The sequence below is a fragment of the Grampus griseus genome, assembly GCF_964374135.1.
Source record: "Grampus griseus genome assembly, chromosome: 4".
NCBI classification, from domain to species: Eukaryota; Metazoa; Chordata; class Mammalia; order Artiodactyla; family Delphinidae; genus Grampus; species Grampus griseus.
In genome coordinates, this window is record NC_138997.1 from 141,875,274 (window position 1) to 141,892,382 (window position 17,109).

General features: G+C 59.6%; 1 protein-coding gene across 1 annotated transcript; it reads left to right on the forward strand.

The window, feature by feature from the left end:
• The first annotated feature begins 252 nt into the window (after positions 1–252).
• LRPAP1 (LDL receptor related protein associated protein 1) lies at positions 253–13,855 on the forward strand. The gene is made up of 8 exons (XM_082652948.1): positions 253–529; positions 4,924–5,068; positions 6,682–6,806; positions 7,116–7,236; positions 7,606–7,764; positions 9,034–9,116; positions 10,247–10,423; positions 13,397–13,855. The coding sequence occupies exons 1-8, from the start codon at positions 320–322 to the stop codon at positions 13,457–13,459; spliced, it is 1,083 nt and encodes a 360-aa protein (XP_082509074.1). The 5' UTR covers positions 253–319; the 3' UTR covers positions 13,460–13,855.
• Positions 13,856–17,109: the final 3,254 nt, after the last annotated feature.

Consider the following 17,109-nt stretch of genomic DNA (forward strand, 5'->3'; position numbering starts at 1 on the left):
GGGGTCGGGGCTCTTTTCTCCACCAAGTCTCTAGCAAGCCCGCAATCCCAGCTAGGGTAGCCCTAGCCGCAGTTGGTGGCTCCCGTCGTCACGAGGCCGCGGCGTGGTTGCCTAGGAAATGCCCGCGTGCCTCCGCACGGCTCCCCGGGCCTTGTAGTCCGCCGGCCGCCTCTCTTGGGCCGGCCACACGGGGAGAGACTACAACTCCCAGGAGGCAGCGCGGCGGGCCCTGGGGGCGGGGCGGGTCCTGGTGGGCGGGTCCGGCCTAGGGCCTTTTCCCTCCCGCAGCTCCTAGGGTCTCCGCGTCTGGAGGAGGAAGATGGCGTCTGGGAGGGCTCGAAGCTGGCTGCGGGAGCTCCGGCCGCCGCCGCTGCTCCTGTTGCTGCTGCTCCTTGGGCCGTGGCCGGCGGCGGGCCACGGCGGCAAGTACTCGCGGGAGAAGAATGAGCCCGAGCCTTCTTCGAAGCGCGAGCCCGGGGGGGAGTTCCGCATGGAGAAGCTGAACCAGCTGTGGGAGAAGGCCCAGCGGGTGAGCGGCGGCCGGGCCCCTCTACGTCGGGGGTCCGCGGGGCCGGGGCTTCCTCTACCTCGGGGGTCCGCGGGGCCGGGGCTTCCTCTAGTTTCGGGGGTCCGCGGGGCAGGGGCTTCCTTTAATCCTGGGATCGGCGGAGCCCGGGCCGGGGTCTCTTCTAATCCCGGGGTCCCCGGGGCCCGGGTCTCCTCTAACTTTGGGGGTCTACGGGGCCGGGGCCTTGAGCCTTTGACAGTCTCACACCCGCCCGCAGAGGTAGGTGTGGGTACCCCTTGCCTTGCGCCTCCGGGAAGAGGGACCCTGGCCTGGTGATGACAGGCGAAGACTTGGGAGGCCTTGGTGCCTGGGCAGAAGGGCCGCCCCGCCAGTTTGAACTGGCAGCTTTGCAGCTGAGGCCGAGATCCCTCCCTGCAGGCAGACCCAGGTCTCCTGCCTTGCACGTTTTTGCCTTTTCTCCTACCTTGTATTTCTCTGTATGGAGAAACAAGAAAAACAGGTGACACTGAGCACGGAGACAAGCCCAAGGACAGCGGAAATCCTAGAAGCAAAAGCCAGTTCTTGTTAAATCGGGTGAGGGGATGTGGTGAGGTGAGAGGAGAACACCCGAAACTTAAGACGCTAGTGAACTAAATCTAAATCCAGCTGTGCTCATTTTAGAGAAGAAAGCAAGAAAGCCCAGACGGCAAAGGACGCCTCCAAGGTCACTCCGCCTGGGGGTAGAATTGGGACTACTGCTTGCTGCTTGGGGTGTGACCTGGACCCCTCCGCCTCCTCGTTAACATAGCGGCCCCTCCTTTGTTGGGTGGGGTTTGTTTTTAGTGAAATGGGTATTTACAAACTTCCCCCAACCCTCTGGGCCACAGCGTCTTCATGAGATCCAGGCTTCCACTTTTAAGCAGTCCTGAGTCCTTGAGAAGGAGAGTAAAACAAAGTAAGGACTGAGTTTTGGAAGAGAGGGGAAAACTGCGGGAAGGAAAGGCGGAGGGAGGGGTAAGGGCTGGGGAAGGGATGTGGCAGGGGGACTGCAGGGCAGGCAGGGGCGGGTGGATGCCCCCAGGCCCAGCGCTGTTCCCAGACCAGTGGCCCTGAGGATCCTGCTGGGGGCCCACCTGTCAGGGCCCACTGTGTGTGTGCAGCCTTCCCGGGTAAGAGAGAGCACTCTGGGCTGGAGAAGCGGGGGGGGGGGGGGGGGGCTTCCTGGAGGAAGGGGACCTTGTGTCCAGGAACCTGCCCTGAGCCCTTCTGCTTGCAGGGCTGTCCTGGTCAGCCCCGCCTTGTCCGTCCAGATGCTGCTTTGCATCTGCCCAGCCTGGGCAGCCTCTTCACACCTCCTGGCTGTCACCTGCCCTCGAGCTGCACCCGCCTGAACCGCCCCCCCGCCCCCATGCTCAGTGCACTGCTGACCTGGGCAGCCTCAGGTCACATCTGTCCGAGAGAGTCTGAATCGGTTCTGCAGGAACCCCAACCCTGCCCCAGCCTCGGACGGACGGGCCTTGGACTGGATGACCTTTCCGGGCCCCTTGGCCCTGAATTCTACAATTGCATGTACAAGTCTCCTGCTGAACGAAATATGCAGACCTTCCAGGGTGGGGTCCATGCCTGTTGGCATTTTCCGGGTCCCTCCTCACATCCGGACTCCTCGCGTGGGTAGGCAGACCCACAGAATACAAGCTGGCCTGTCCCGGGCCCTCTACGCTGAGAAGCTTCAAGGGCGGCGGCGGAGCTGGTCCCGGGTGGCGAGCTGTGCAGTCCTCCCGGTGCCGGGCTGGGGTGGGCACTGCCGCTGCTCAGAGCCGGTGCCCAGGGCGGTGTGGGGCACCCGGCACAACTGTGCCAGGGTTCTCAGCCTTGGATAATTTGCTCTCTGGAAACATCAAGTGTTTCTTTGTTTTCTAAACATGAAACGATCTCATAGCATGTCATGCCTAGCGTGTACCCAGGGTGAGGGAGAGGAGTCTGATGAAGGCGCCCGCCTCGCCCTCTCTTTCCAGCCCACCTTCTACGGGGGTGGGGGCAAGTCCCGCCTTGGTCCACAGATGCCGTGGTAGGGGCCTCCCCACCGTGAGACCAGACCAGGGAGCTGCTGGTGTTGCTTCATCACAGCCCAGCACCTCCAGTCTTGACTTGCTGTGAAACTGTGCAGTGCCTTTTGATCCAGGCGCTTCAGGAGAGCTGTGGGCCAGGCGGCAGGCACAGGGTTCCTTCCAGAGCCTCGCGAGTCTTGTGACCTCTCCGGGGTGTTGCAAGGCTCCTGAGCAGGGAGGGGCCGGAGCCGCCCTTGGAGCTTTGGGGGGTGGGTGAAGCCGTGGGAAGTCGTCCCAAGGGGTGCCCCTGTGGAGACGTCTGGTTGGCGTCTCCCTCCCGGGGTTGCTGCGTGTGCACGCGCACGCGTGTGTGTGTGTGTGTGTGTGTGTGTGTGTGTGTGAGATAAGAACTTAAGGTAGATCTACCCTCTTAGCGAATTTTTAAATAATAAGTATGCAGTGTAAATAGTGGAGGGTGTTGCGCTGTGCAGAGCCTCGGGACTCGCATAACTGCCTTTGTGCCCTTTGACCCGCACCTTGCACCCCCTCCTGGCTGTTGTGAATAGTGCTGCGGTGAGCATGCGACCCCAGATCTTCCTTCAACGTCCTGATTTCAGTTCCTTTGCTGGATCACAGTGTATTGATGGTTTTCGTCTTCATGTTTGAGGAACCTCTACTGTTCTCCACAGTGGCCGCGCCAATTTTGCATTCCCAGCAGCAGTGCACGAGGGTTCCCGTTTCTCATCCTCACCAACAGTTGTTGTTTTCTGTTTGTTTCCCATAGTAACCGTCCTAATGGGTGTGAGGCGGTACCTCACTGGGGTTGGATTTGCTTTTCCCCGATGAGTCGGGATGTGGAGCATCTTTCCAAGTGCCTGTCAGCCATTTGTATGTTGTGTTTGGAGCAATATTTATTCAAGGTCTTCACCTATGTTTTAAAAAATCAGGTCATTACTTCTGTTCAACGTAGTTGTGGAAGTTCTAGTCAGAACAGCTAGGGAAGTAAAAAGAAATAAAAGTCATCCAAAAAAAAAAAAAAAAAGTCATCCAAATCAGAAGGGAGGAGGTAAAGGTGTGTGTCTGCAGGCGATGTGATCTTATGCGGAAAACCCTAAAGACGTCAGGAGATAACTCAGATCTAGTTAACAGTCACCGCGGCTGCAGGATGCGGAAGCAACATACAAGCCTCGGCTGCATTTCTGTACGCCAGCGTCAAACTCTGAAAAGGAAATTAACGAAACAATCCCATTTACGGTAGCAGCAGAAGGGATAAAGTACCCAGTGCCATTTCGCCATGTGTCCTGGGCCAGTTCTTAACCTCCCTGGGCCTCAGTTTACCCGAGCAGCCTGCAGGGTGATGGTGAAAGTTGCAGAGGCAGAGGAGAAGGTGCCGGGCTCGTGAGGCCCCTGGCTGAGAGCAGCTCCGTGGAGGGCGCTGTGCGCACCCTGAGCCTTGGGCCGAGGGCGTCCGGGATGCGGGCCCAGCGGCGACGGCCGCTGACGAGCGGCTTCCTCCTGCCCAGCTGCTTGTCTCATGGTTGTAGGTGATTTACTCCACTTTAATATTTGACAGAGGCTGCTTTGCATTTGGAGTCTGTTAACCAGTTCCTTTCACGTGAGCCATTAACAGTTAACTTCAAGTTAAGGAGGTTAGAAGGGTCCGGAGAGTGGCCTTTTTTGCCTGGGCTCCGTGCCTGCTGTTGGGGGCAGCACTGTCACCCGGGGCATCTCCAGCCCTGAGCCCGCGGGCCTCCACGCTTCAGAGGAAGGCTGGCACCAGATCACGACTCACCCTTGTGAGACGCAGAGCCTCGGACGCTGCTGGGCACCAGTCTGCAGCTCGGGGCTCCGGTCCGGACGTTGGCGCCCGGGGAGGCGGACAGCCAGGAAGGTGTGCAGGGGTCAGGTCCCAGCGCCCTCGCCCACTGTCCTGTCATCTGTGGGGAGCGCCTGCCTGGGGTGGCACAACCATCCGGGGAGCCGATGCGCCCAAGGGCTACCTGGGGGGAGCCCCGCACTCGCAGCCTCCCCAGGGCCCCGGCTGGGAACGTGAGGCGTCCTGCGACAGGAGCCCCTGGGCCACCAGCACCTGCACACTCAGGCCGCTAGTGGCGGGCAGCTCCCCGGGGACCTGGGATCTGACGAGGCTGGAGAGCGGCCTCGGGGTGTAAGGGCCGGTGGTTTTCAGGCTGCGGGCAGAGGTCCCTTTGAGGCTCTCATGCGGGGGCACATGCGGGACTTTGGCCACCTGGGACCCCGGCACGGTCTCCCCGTCGCTGGCGTCTGCTCTCCGAGGTCAGCATCTCCCGGGCTGTCGCTGGTCCTCGTGCAGCTGGGGGTCACACGTCCTCTCTTCTCCCCCCGTAGCTTGATCTACCTCCTCTGAAGTTGTCCGAGCTCCATGCTGACCTGAAGATACAAGAACGGGACGAGTTCAAGTGGAAGAAATTGAAGGCTGAAGGCCTGGATGAAGACGGAGAGGAGGAGGCGAAGCTCGCCCGCGGGCTCAGCGGTACGTCTCTTCTCAGCCCAGGGGCGGCGGTCGCCCAGGCGTGGGCCCCAGCTTCTTACTCTGACTTGGTTTGATTAAGAGTCGGGGCTGTCCTCGTGAGCCTGGCCCTGGCAAGGTGACCCTCAGCCGTGGGCAGGCACAGCTGCCGGGCTGTCCTGTGCGGGCTCTCGGCACGTAGGAGGGAGGGCCAGGGCGAGGACGTCTGGCCGCGTTAGCGCACAAGCAACCAGGGCTGCTTGGTCCAGGGAGGCGGCTGGGATGGCCAGATGCCCACGGTCACCTGCATGAGGAAGCAGGGATGTTCCCAGGGTCTGGCCGTGTGAAGAGCACTGCCCCCGCCAGGCCGAGCCTTGTGGCCTGTGGCCCACCCTGCATCTAGGGCTCCCAGTGCGTCAGGTGGCCCGGGGCTGGGAGATGGAGGAGGGTGGGGGGCAGGGAGAGCCCCCTGCCCGTGATGCCCGCACCGCAGGCTGGACACCAGGGACACACACTCTTCACAGCTTACTCTCGAGGCTTCCAGTGGGCTGAGCTGCTGGGCAGGGTGAGTTCTGAGGCGCAGGCAGTGTAGACAGGGAAGTGAAGCCCCAGGAGGTGAGGTCAGGCTGAGCGGGGCGCTCCCTGGGCTGGCTCAGCTGAGGGTGGGCCCCCGTGGGGACCACTTGTGTCCAGCGCTTGTCAGAGGAGGTGCTGGGGGTCAGGGGTCAGGTGGGCCACTGCTCGGATGAGGACCTCAGGGATGGAGCACAGGGGAAAGGGGAGCCCAGATCCAGAGAGCCCCGGGTGAGGCCTGGAGGGGACAGTGGGGACTGTCTGCAGATGGGAGGAAGGACGCCCGGTCCTTCAGAGCAGGGAGGGTGGGGCAGGCCCACTCCCAACTCGGGAGGTAGGTGTGGGGCGCGAGGAGATGCTGGGAGGGGCGTCTTCCAGGGCAGACCCGGCAGCCCGGCCCCGCTGAGGAGCGCTCCTTCCGGGTCCACTAGGCATCCGCCGCATCATGTTGGTGACGATGGTGCTGAGACGCAGGCCCCCGTCTGGCACAGAGGCTATGGGCGGCACTGTGTCCTGGGCGCTACTGACAGACGACACCTGGTCGCTGTCCCACGGTGACTGGCCAGCAGCAGGCTGGAGCCAGTGTCCCCTCCCGTCTACCGCTGTTAACTTTTCACCAGAAGCTGCCGACGCTGAGGTTTCTCCTCGTAGAAAATCTTTTCTGCAAATAAAAATATGACTTAGGCCGTGGCAGAGCTTCCCCTGGCCACCGCCCCGTCCATTCTGTGGACCGTCGTCCTCTCCCGCTCGCTGGAGTTCGCCCCACGACACCAACGGGCTGCAGGTTTTGGTTTTGCAAACCTGTGAAGCTGGTCCTAAAGGCGGTCCCGGGGATGCTGAGCCCGTCCTGCCGCACCGCGCTCTCCCCCGCGGGTCGGGACAGAGGGATCGGCCGGAAGCGCGCGGCCCCGAGGCCGCCAGTGCGCGCGGGGGCGTTGCTGGAGGAGGATCCCCGGGTTTGTTCACGCTCCTTCCGCTGGGTCCCGAGGGGGCAGGAGAGCTGGGTGGGCGGCAGAGGGGCGGCCCCCAGACCACGGTCTCGAGCCCCTCCTGTGCCCTCCTAGTCATCCTGGCCAAGTACGGTCTGGACGGGAGGAAGGACGCCCGGGCCGTGAGCAGCAACTCCATCAGCCACGGCCCCGCCGACCACAGCCTGGAGGACCCCCGGCTGGAGAAGCTGTGGCACAAGGTACCCTCGCGCTGCCGTCCGCCCTGGAGGCGTCAGGCCTTGGCTTTTGGTTTTCTGCCCCTGCGTCCCCTAGCGAAGGGGGGTGAAGGCCGAGAGCTGGGCCTGAGTACTCCACCCGGGAGCAAGGGTCCTGCCTGGCCTGTGGGGGTGATCCACAGGGGCACCCGTGTAGCTAACCCCAGGTGGGCATGGCGGGCAGGCTGCACCCCGAGGTATGGACGGGTGGGCTCGGCCTATGGGGGGACCCCGAGGCGTGGACAGGTGAGCACAGCCCATGGGGGTGTTCACTGGGGGTGGCTTTCCTTCCAGGCGAAGACCTCTGGGAAGTTCTCCAGTGAAGAACTGGACAAGCTGTGGCGGGAGCTCCAGCATCACAAAGAGAAGGTCCACGAGTACAACGTCCTGCTGGAGACCCTGAGCAGGACCGAAGGTGCCCCCGCAGGTGGCCCTGGCTCCAGAGCGTTCCAGAACAGAGCTGCTGGGGGGTTGGGGGCAGTGCCGTGCTGTCCGGCCTCCTGGCTTTCCGAGCAGGAATCTCGGCGTTTAGGAGCCCGTCGGGGTGCCCATGCACGTCTGTGAGCGTGGGTTCAGATGAACCCATTCTGCGGTGACCCGGGCCACCTCTCCTGTCACCGCCGGCCTGACTTCAGGGGGACTTGTGGGGGGCTCGGGACCTGCCCTGAGAGAATCAGCGGGGGTGGGGCTGCGGTGGCTCCACGACATCTAGACGAACTTAGACGGAGCTCCGCGGGCGGCTCAGGGCCGGGCCCTCACGGCCTCCTGCCTCTGGCTTCCGCAGAAATCCACGAAAACGTCATCAGCCCCGTTGACGTGAGCCGCGTCAAGGAGGACGCGCTGCAGGTGGGCCACGCCGAGCTGAAGGACAAGCTGCGGGACATCAGCCAGGGCTTCGACCGCCTGCGGAGAGTCAGCCACCAGGGCTACGGCGACCAGGCCGGTGAGCCCCGCCCCGCTGCCCGGCGCCCGGGAGACGGCAGCAGAGCCCCTGCAGCCCCTCCGCTCCCAGGGCCACGCCTGGGCTGCTTTCTCCCTCCTGGAAGGTGCACGCACCTTTATTCTAGCCTCACGGCGTCCTTTAACCCTCACGATGGCCCCCGCCCTGCGCGTTGGGATGGCTGCTCTGCTCCTGTGCAGACAGCTCACTGCTCGGGCCGAGGCCGGAGCTCCTCACTGGGTGCCGCCCCCTGGAGGATGGCCTGGGCCTCTGCGTGCGTCTCCCGCGGGGGCTCGCGGCTCATGCCTGGTGCGGGCTTGCCGGGAGTCAGCCAGCTGCTCTTTGTACCGTCTTCTGTCACCCGTCCGTTCCTTCTCCGGCCTGTTCCCTGAGCACTGGCCACATGGCGGGTGCTGCTGTCGACGCGGGGTGCGTGCAGTGGGGACGCGAGGTGGGCTCCCTGCTCCTCCGCATGGCCCGGGTGCCCCGGGGCACGACTCTGCCCTGCTGGGCTCGCCCGTCTGCCATGGAGAGGGGACCAGACCACCGTGTGGACCCGCTGTGCTGATCTGCTCAACTGCCATGGAGCAGGGACCCCAAGGGCCTGGCCGTGCAGAGGAGCGGGGCAACTGAGGCTGTGCCTCGGCCCCCCCGCTCCCGGGGCTGCATCCAGCCGGACCCTGCTGCTGGCCTGCCGAGTCCTGCCAGCAGCGCCCCAGGGCCCCGGGCAGCAGGGAGGGTCCGCCGGTGGGGAGGTGGGGCAGCTGGTGAGATGACCGCTGGGCGGGCCGCCGTGGCCACTTGCTCCCAGCCGCCTCCAGCCGTGGGAGGGAGGTGGGTGACAAGGCTGCACCGTTGCCACGTGCTCTCGGGAGTGGTGGCTGAAGTCACAGGGTCCCTTCCGTTGGGTTTACTTCGCTTCAGAGCTACAGGGACAGGCAGCGCCTGAGCCTCAGCGCGGAACTGTGGGCAGGGGGACCCATAGTCTGAGCCTCACCCCCCACCCCCAAGCACTCCTGCTTGCTCGCGCAAGGGCTCCTGCGCCCGGGCAGCAGCGGCTCAACCAGGGGCTGCTGAGGGCATCACCAAGGCCCCAGCCAGCGGGTCCCAGGAGCCGCAGACTGAGCGTGTGTGGAAGGTGTGCTCGGTCGGCTTCCAGAGGACGCTTGCACTGTGCACAAGCACCGTGCACCGTGCAGGTGGCCTGCGTGGCCCTGCGCGTCCCCGGCTGCCGCCGTGCGGGTCACCGAGCCTGCCTTTGCTCCTTCACAGGGTTCGAGGAGCCTCGGGTGCTGGACCTGTGGGACATGGCGCAGTCAGCCAACTTCACCGAGAAGGAGCTGGAGGCCTTCCGGGTAGGGGCGGCGTCTCTCCCAGCGGACTCTGAGAACGTGGGGGGAAGGTCCTCTTCTTTAGTCCTAGCCAATCAGCGTTTCACGGGAACGTTCTCTCCTTGCCGTCTGTGTCCCTCCGCCGCCCCGGGTGGCGGCCCGTGTGGGACGAAACTGGCCTTCAGTGAACACAGTGTGGCTTCAGGGCATCTGCTTAGCTCTGGGTGCACTGGGCACGAGCTAGGGCTTGTGGGATGAGCGGATTGACGGGGATTTGGAGGGGGAGCCAGCAGGACCCTGCAGGGCTGCAGTGCTCGGCCCGGAGGGAGGAAGGGTCTTTGGGTCACCTGGGCCTCCAGGTGGGTTCTGCTGTGGCAAAGCTGCCACGGGGCAGGGGGTCAGGGATCGAGGACGGGCACAGGCCCGTGGGCGTGAAGCTTCCGTCTCCTTGGACAGGAGCGCAGGGGGAGGGGAGCCTGCCCGGGGCCTGGGGAGTTGGGATCTCCGACACATTCCACAGGCATCTTGACGTGGGCCTGGGGGCGCTGGGGGAGTGTAGGGGTCGGGCCTGGAGGCCCACCTGCGCTGGGGTGGGGGGAGCCTGGAGGCCTGGGGGGTGGAGAGGACGGGGGCAGTGCAGGGCTCAGCTCAGGCTGGATGTGGGGTCAGGGCTGGAGGGGACCGGATGCTTGGCAGGTGCCATTTACCTAGAGGGTGAGGGGTCCCTGGGAGTGGGGAGGGAGCGCACAGGGTGCGACCCTCGGCCCCTGAAGGCCGTCAGGTCCTGCTGGGGCCCTTTAGAGGGAAGGGCTGCTCACCTGACTTCCATGTGTGCTGCTTCGTGATGGCATGGCAGCCAGGACACCCTCCACCCGAGCCTGCCGTCCCGCTCGGCCCCCAGAGCTGCCCCGGGCGGGCTGCACGGGGAACGGGCGCAGGGTTGCAGCCTTCAGAGCGGGGGAGCCCCGGCCCTGGCCTGCCGCCTCTGTGCCTTTTGCACAGGGATGTGTTATCTATTCAAAAATAAACGAAACTTAAGCGTGCAGCCACCTGCCCTGGGTGGTCTCCTGAAGCAGCCGTGAAATTCCATCAGGGACCCTAGGGTGGTAGTAAGAGCGTGTTGGGGTAATTCAGTTGTTTCAACATTATTCTAGGAAGAGCTTAAGCACTTCGAAGCCAAAATTGAAAAGCATAACCACTACCAGAAGCAGCTGGAAATTTCTCATCAAAAACTGAAACACGTGGAGAGCTTAGGAGACCAGGAGCACGTCAGCCGGAACAGGGAACGGTACGCCGTGTTGGAGGAGAAGACCAAGGAGCTGGGCTACAAGGTGGGTGTGCGGCCGCCGGCCAGGCCTCCGCGGGAGCGGGCACGTGACAGTTACGTCAGCGCCAGCGCGCTGGCCCCCTGGCCCCCCGGCCACCCCTCCCTGGGCCTCGGCCCCCTCTCTGCAGAGGGGACGGGATTGTCTCGCCCTCACGGAGCTTGGTGGGAGCAACCACGCAGCTGCTCCTGCTGCGGGACTGCGCAGCCCTGAAGGGGGTCAGCTGCAGGGGGTGGGGGACAGGGACTGCCCAGGCCTCCCCACCCCCACCTGCCTCTGGGTCTGTTGAGGGCCGGGCTCTGAACCAGGTGAGCAGGGAAGAGGCGCACACGCGCGAGGCGGGCGGGTGGGCAGCCAGGGCTGGAGCCGGGCCCTTCTAGCCGCACCACTGGCATCCTGGCCCCCAAACATGTGGCCTGGCACTGGCTCTGAAGGTCCTGCGCTCCTGTGAGCTGCCCACGTGGCTTTGGAGGCTCCTGAGCGGACGCGGGAGCCAGCGGTTTCCCAAGCGTTCGGCCTGGGGCGCAGGGAGACCATACTTGGCTCCAGAGTAGCGGCAGGGGTCCCACGCAGGGCGCTCCTCACGTGCGGCTCAGTGGGGCTTGCAGATACCCTAAATGGGGGCGCTGGCTCCGTTATGGGGTGACGTGTGAACCCCAGACAGTGCTCAGGTGTGCAGGACATTGTGAAGCACCAGCAGGGCCGCTGCCCGCCCTCCCCTGGTCATTCGTGGTGAACCCACAAATCCAGGCACTTGCCAGCCACTAAGACGTGAGGGCCCGTCTGCAGCAGAGCCTCTGGTTCAGGTTAAGAGAAAAGGAGGGGCGGGTGGTGTGGACCCTCTGCAGAGCCAGCAGCACGAGCATGGTATGTTGCCACAGACGCCCAGGAAATTCAAAACAGAGGAGCTGGGCCCTGGAGGGAGGCTCCTTTGTGCCTTTTGCGCAGGAATGTGTTACCTATTCAAAAATAAGTGAAACTGGGCTTCCCTGGTGGCGCAGTGGTTGAGAGTCCGCCTGCCAATGCAGGGGACATGGGTTAGTGCCCCAGTCCGGGAAGATCCCACATGCCGTAGAGCAGCTGAGCCTGCGCATCCAGAGCCTGTGCTCTGCAACGGGAGAGGCCACAACACTGAAAGGCCCGCGTACCACAAAAAATAAATAAATAAATAAATGAAACTTAAAAAGTGAAAGAAGACCAAAGTAGCGAGAAGGAAGGGAGCATGTGGATTCTTTCCTGTGTTTGGCAGAGCCGAGCGGGGCGAAGCCAGGCATGCCTCGTGGGCGTCCACCTGCAGATCACACTGTGGCGGACTGCACAGCGGGGATGAAGAGGGAACTGGGGCTCCTGGCTCCCCCGACCGTGGAGAAGGGGCTCTGACGCGCTGTGAGCACCGGGGCTGCTGGAGGAGACCTCCCCATGTCCCCACCTGGCCCGGGCTCCTGCGCGGGAGGCCGGCAGCACCAGCCCGCGGGGCTCTGAGCTAGGAACAGAAAGAGCAGAGCCCAGGCCCTCGGGCTGCCGCAGCGGCACCCGCCATCATGTGACGAGGACAAGCTGGCAGGAGCCGCGGACGAGTCGGGGTCTTCATTTGCTGCTTTTGAAATGACGTACCGTAGGCAGCCCGCCACGACAGGCCCCTCAGCCCACGGGGTCACCCCCAGAGCATGAAGCTCTGGTGACCGGAGGGGACCGTGGTGCTGGGCCCTGTAGGACGTCTCCTCTGTGAGCCCCGTACATGTGCTGCCGGCAGGAGCCTTGCCTCAGACCTAGAGGTGTGCAGACTGAAAGTGAGCGGGTGGAAAAAGGTATTCCACACAAATGGAAATCAAAGCCAGGACAGCAGTACTCACACCAGACAAAATAGACTTGAAAACAAAGGCTGTAACAGGAGACAAAGGTAGACATTACATAACGGGATCAATCCAAGAAGACGACGTAACAATTGTTTAAATGTAAGTGCACCCAACATGGGAGCAACTATGACCAGGCATAAAGGGAGACACTGACAGTAACACTAATAGTGGGGGACTTTGCCACCCCCTTACATCAGTGGACAGATCATCCGGACAGAAGATCAGTAAGGAAACACAGGCCTTAAGCGACGCATTAGACCAGATGAACGCTGTAGATACCTATAGAGCATTCCAGCGAAAAGCAGAATACACGTCCTTCTCAAGTGCACACAAGACATTCTCCAGGACAGATCACTTGCTGGGCCACAGAACAAGCCTCAGTAAATATAAGAAAATCATATCAAGCATTTTTTCCAACACACGAGATTGAGACTAGAAATAAACTACAAAAAAAAAAAAACTCCAGAAAACACAAGCACATAGAGGCTAAACAGTATGCTACTCAACAATCAGTGGGTCTCCGAAGAAATGAAAGAAATTTAAAAATACCTGAAGACAAGCAAAAAGACAACTTTCCCAAACCTAGAGGACACAGCAAAAAAAGAGGGAAGTGTACTGCAATGCAGATCTACCTCAGGAAGTAAGAATCTCGAATAAACAACCTAACCTTACAGTTGAATTAGAAAAAGAACAGACAAAACCCAAAGTTAGTAGAAGAAAGGAATCAGGAGGATCAGAACAGAAATAAAGACAAAAAAAAAAATAGAAAAGATCAATGAAATTAGGAGCTGGTTCTTTGGAAAGATAAGCAAAGCTGATAAACCTTTATCCGGACTCATCAAGAAGCAAACGAGAATGGGCCCAAATCAACGAAAGCGAAAGCGGAAACGCGGACGAGGGGGTGGAGAGCGGGAGCAGCGCTGTTCCTGCTCCTCGCTGTTCCTGACATGCCTTGGGGGCTGTTTGTGGCTAACGAGCTGCCTTTATGATTTATTTACGATCGGCTCTAGATGGGAGGGTACTCGGACAGCAGGATCACCCAGCTGAGAGTTTTCGGCGACAGGCTGTGTGTCTCAGGTCATGAGCAGATCTGCTAACTGGTTCACCTGTGCTGTCCCTGCAGGTAAAGAAGCATTTGCAGGACCTGTCCAGCCGCATCTCCAGGGCTCGCCACAACGAGCTCTGAGGCCCCGGAGCCTGGCCGGCGGCACAGAGGAGGCGCCAGCTGCCTGGGGCTCCTGAAGACGGGCCTGGGTGCTCAGGGGTGGCGTGTCACCAGCAGAACCTCAGGGCGGGCGCGAGGGGGACGGGCCACGAGGGGCCTGAGCAGGAGGGATAATGCCGCCGGCCGGGAAGAGGAGCCCCGTGATCCCGCCCCGCCCACCCCTGGCTGGTGGCCCTCTGCCCTCAGCACAGCCAGCCGTCACCTCTGTTGAGAATGCAGTTCCCAGCTGCCCGTGGAGTGCTGGTCCCCTATGCTACAAGGTCACAGTTTGCATCAAAATCAAAAATCTGCCACTGGAAATACTATGTACAGAAGTCCTTACAAATACATTGCAGTATTTAATTAAACCTTGAGGTCACTGAGGCGTCACTGGGTCCCATCTCGCTGTGTCTGCTGGGCCGGGGGACTCAGCCTCAGGTGAGCTGAGCGGCTCCAGGCCGCCATGCCAGCTCCAAGGCCCTTCTCCCACCCCCTCCCCCCCCCACCTCTGTGGCATGAGATGGAGGAGGGGCTGGTGGGCTGGCTGGGCTCTCCCTGGTCTGGCACTGAAGTTATGGGGTAGAGACGGCAGGGCAGAGGGGATGGTGCCCTGGCCTCTGACCTGAGCTCCTGGCCCTGCAGGTCAGGGTTGGCAAGAGCCCGACGGCCCACGGGGCTCCACGTGTGGCGAGAGACCAGCTCAGGGTCAGGTCCACAGCACGCGTGGTTCCAAGAGGGTCCCCCGGGTGCTGGGTTCCCGTCTTGGCCACGTCTGATCTCGGCTTTAGCACTGGGACCTGCCACGTGCAGATACCCGTTAGCTGTGCTTACAAGAAAAGCCCAGGGTAGCCCGCCAGGCCTGTCAGGGCACCATGAACACGAGTGGGAGGTGGCCCCGTGACAGGCAGCTCGGGTGCAGCCTCGTTCCTCCGTGGATTGCTTGGCCCGGCGCCAGGCCTGTCCAGCACAGGAGGTGACCCTAACCTGGGCCTTCATGTCATGTCTGCCACCGGCCCAACCAGCTGTTGTGTCCCTCAGCCCCGGCCAGGCTTCGGGCAGGGCTGGGGCAAATGCACTGAGACACCTGTCGGGCCCAAGGGAGGACTCGGTGCCACGCGCTCGGGCACTGGGTCCCCCATGTGCACGCATGGCCCAGCCAGGCTCACGCTGGGGGGCAGTGCAAAGTTGGCCCAGGACATGGAGTTGAATGGGGTGGAGCTGACAGCCTAGAGGCAACTCCTGGCTTCAGACGTGTGCAGGGGAAACGGAGGGGCCTTCACTGTGGTTTGCCGTCGCTCTGGCCCTGGAGGAGATGGGTGAGGCGGAAGACCCCCGATTCAGGGGCAGTGGCTGCACTGTTCAATCGTAGCTTCTAGACGATCACTTTGAAGTAAAGGGGTGTTTGCGTGAGGGCACAGACATGCCTGTGGCTCAGTGAGCTCTCCCACAAGTGCTGGGGCCCCACCCCTGCTCAAGAAGTGCAGGGCCCCGGGCTCCCCAGGACCCCCTTCCCCAGCACGCCGCTTTCCTAGAGCTAACCACCTGCGCATGTTCCCAAAGCTGTATATTGGAACCTAATCCCCGAGGTGATGGTACCAGGAGGTGGGACCTTTGGGAGGTGATTAGGTCATGAGATTGGGGTCCTCGTGAACAGGATCAGTGCCCTTATGAGAGAGACCCCAGAGCTCCCTCACCCCCTCCCACTGTGAGGACACAGAGAACCAAGAAGCTGGCCCTGCCAGACACCAAGCCTCCACAGCATGACCCTGGGCTTCTGAACTCCAGAACTGAAAGTGACCGGATGCTGTTTACGCCCAGGCGTAAGGTTGGATTTCCCTGTTCAAACTTCATAAACATGCAGTTATAGTGCGGGGATGTGTCTGTGTCTGTCGGGGTGTGTGTGTGTGTGTGTGTGCGTATTGTCTGGCTTCCAGTAGATGTGCTGGTGAGATTCAACAATGTCGAGCGGGAATTTGTTCCTTTTCGTTGCTCCGTAGTGTTCCGTTATGGGGCGTATCACACTTTGATTTTACTCCATTCTGCTGTTGAACACTTGAGTTGTTTCCAGTTTTGTACGTAACATCAGTTAGAAATGAATGTGGTGAACATTTGTGGGGGGGTGGAGCTGCTGCCTCCCAAGCACCTCGCTTTCCTCCCCTGGGTTTCCCTCAGGTGCTTTAACGAGGTCCCTGTTGATGGGCAGTTAGGTGTCCTCAACATAATAAAGCCCACAGCTAACATCAAAAGCTGAAAGCTTTTGCTCTAAAATCAGGAACAAGACAAGGATACCCGCTCTCACCACTTCTATTCAACATGGTATTGGCAGTCCTAGCCACAGCAATTCGGCAACAAAAAGAAATAAAAGGCATCCAAATTGGAAAGGAAGAAGTAAAACTCACTTCTTGCAGATGACATGAAATTATACATAGAAAAAACTAAAGACTACATCCAAAAACTGTTAGAACTGATAAACGAATTCAGTAAAGCTGCAGGGTACAAAATTAATATACAGAAATCTGTTGTGTTTCTATATACAGTGAAAGTAAACTACCAGAAAGAGAAATGAAGAAAACGGTCCCATTTATAATTGAAATAATTCAAAGAGAATAATTCAAAGAGAATAAAATACCTAGGAATAAGTTTAACCAAGGAGGTGAAAGTCCTGTACACTGAAAACTGTAAGACATTGATGAAAGAAACTGAGGAAGACACAAATAAATGGAAAGATATTCCATGCTCATGGATTGGAAGAATTAATATTGTTTAAATGCCCATACTACCCAAAGCAATCTATAGATTCAGTGCAGTCCTCTGAAAATTCCAATGACATTTTTCACAGAAACAGAACAAACAATCCTAAACTCTTTATGGAACCACAAAAGACCCCAAATTGCCAAGTCAATCTTGAGAAAGACACAGCTGAAAGCTTCATGCTCTGTGATTTCAAACTATATTACAAGCCTATAGTAATCAAAACAATATGGTATTGGCATAAAACAGACACACAGATCAATGGAACAGAATAGACCGGAAATAAATCCACACTTATGTGGTCAGTTAATTTACAACAGAGGAGCCAAGAATATACAATGGGGAAAGGACAGTCTCTTCAATAAATGGTGTTGGGAAAACTGGACCACTATCTTACACCATGTACAAAATTTAACTCAAAATGGATTAAAAAACGTTAAGACTTGAAACCATAAAACTCCTAAAAGAAAACAGTAAGCTCCCTGACATTGGTCTTGGCGGCGATTTTTTGGATCTGACGCCAAAAGCAAAGGCAACAAAAGCAAAAATAAATAAGTGGGACTACATCAAACTAAAAAGCTTCTGCACCGCAAAGGAGACCATCAACAAAATGAAAAGGGAACCTACGGAATGGGAGAAAATATCTGTGAACCACATATCCGATAAGGAGTTAACATCTAAAATATACAAAGAACGCATATAGCTCAGTAGCAAAAAACCAAACAATCCAGTTACAAGTGGGCAGAAGACCTGAATAGACATTTTCCCAAAAAAGACATACAAATGGCCCACAGATACATGAAAAGGTGCCCAACATCACTAATCATTAAGTTTTGTTTTTTGTTGGTTTTCCTATTTTTGGTCACGCCCTGAGGCACGCG

Excerpts from the sequence above, each read along its gene's own strand:
- LRPAP1 (XM_082652948.1), top strand. The coding sequence starts at position 320 with ATGGCGTCTGGGAGGGCTCGAAGCTGGCTGCGGGAGCTCCGGCCGCCG. Across the intron at positions 7,237-7,605 it reads GACCCTGAGCAGGACCGAAG|AAATCCACGAAAACGTCATC; the intron begins GTGCCCCCGCAG and ends TGGCTTCCGCAG. Across the intron at positions 10,424-13,396 it reads CCAAGGAGCTGGGCTACAAG|GTAAAGAAGCATTTGCAGGA; the intron begins GTGGGTGTGCGG and ends CTGTCCCTGCAG.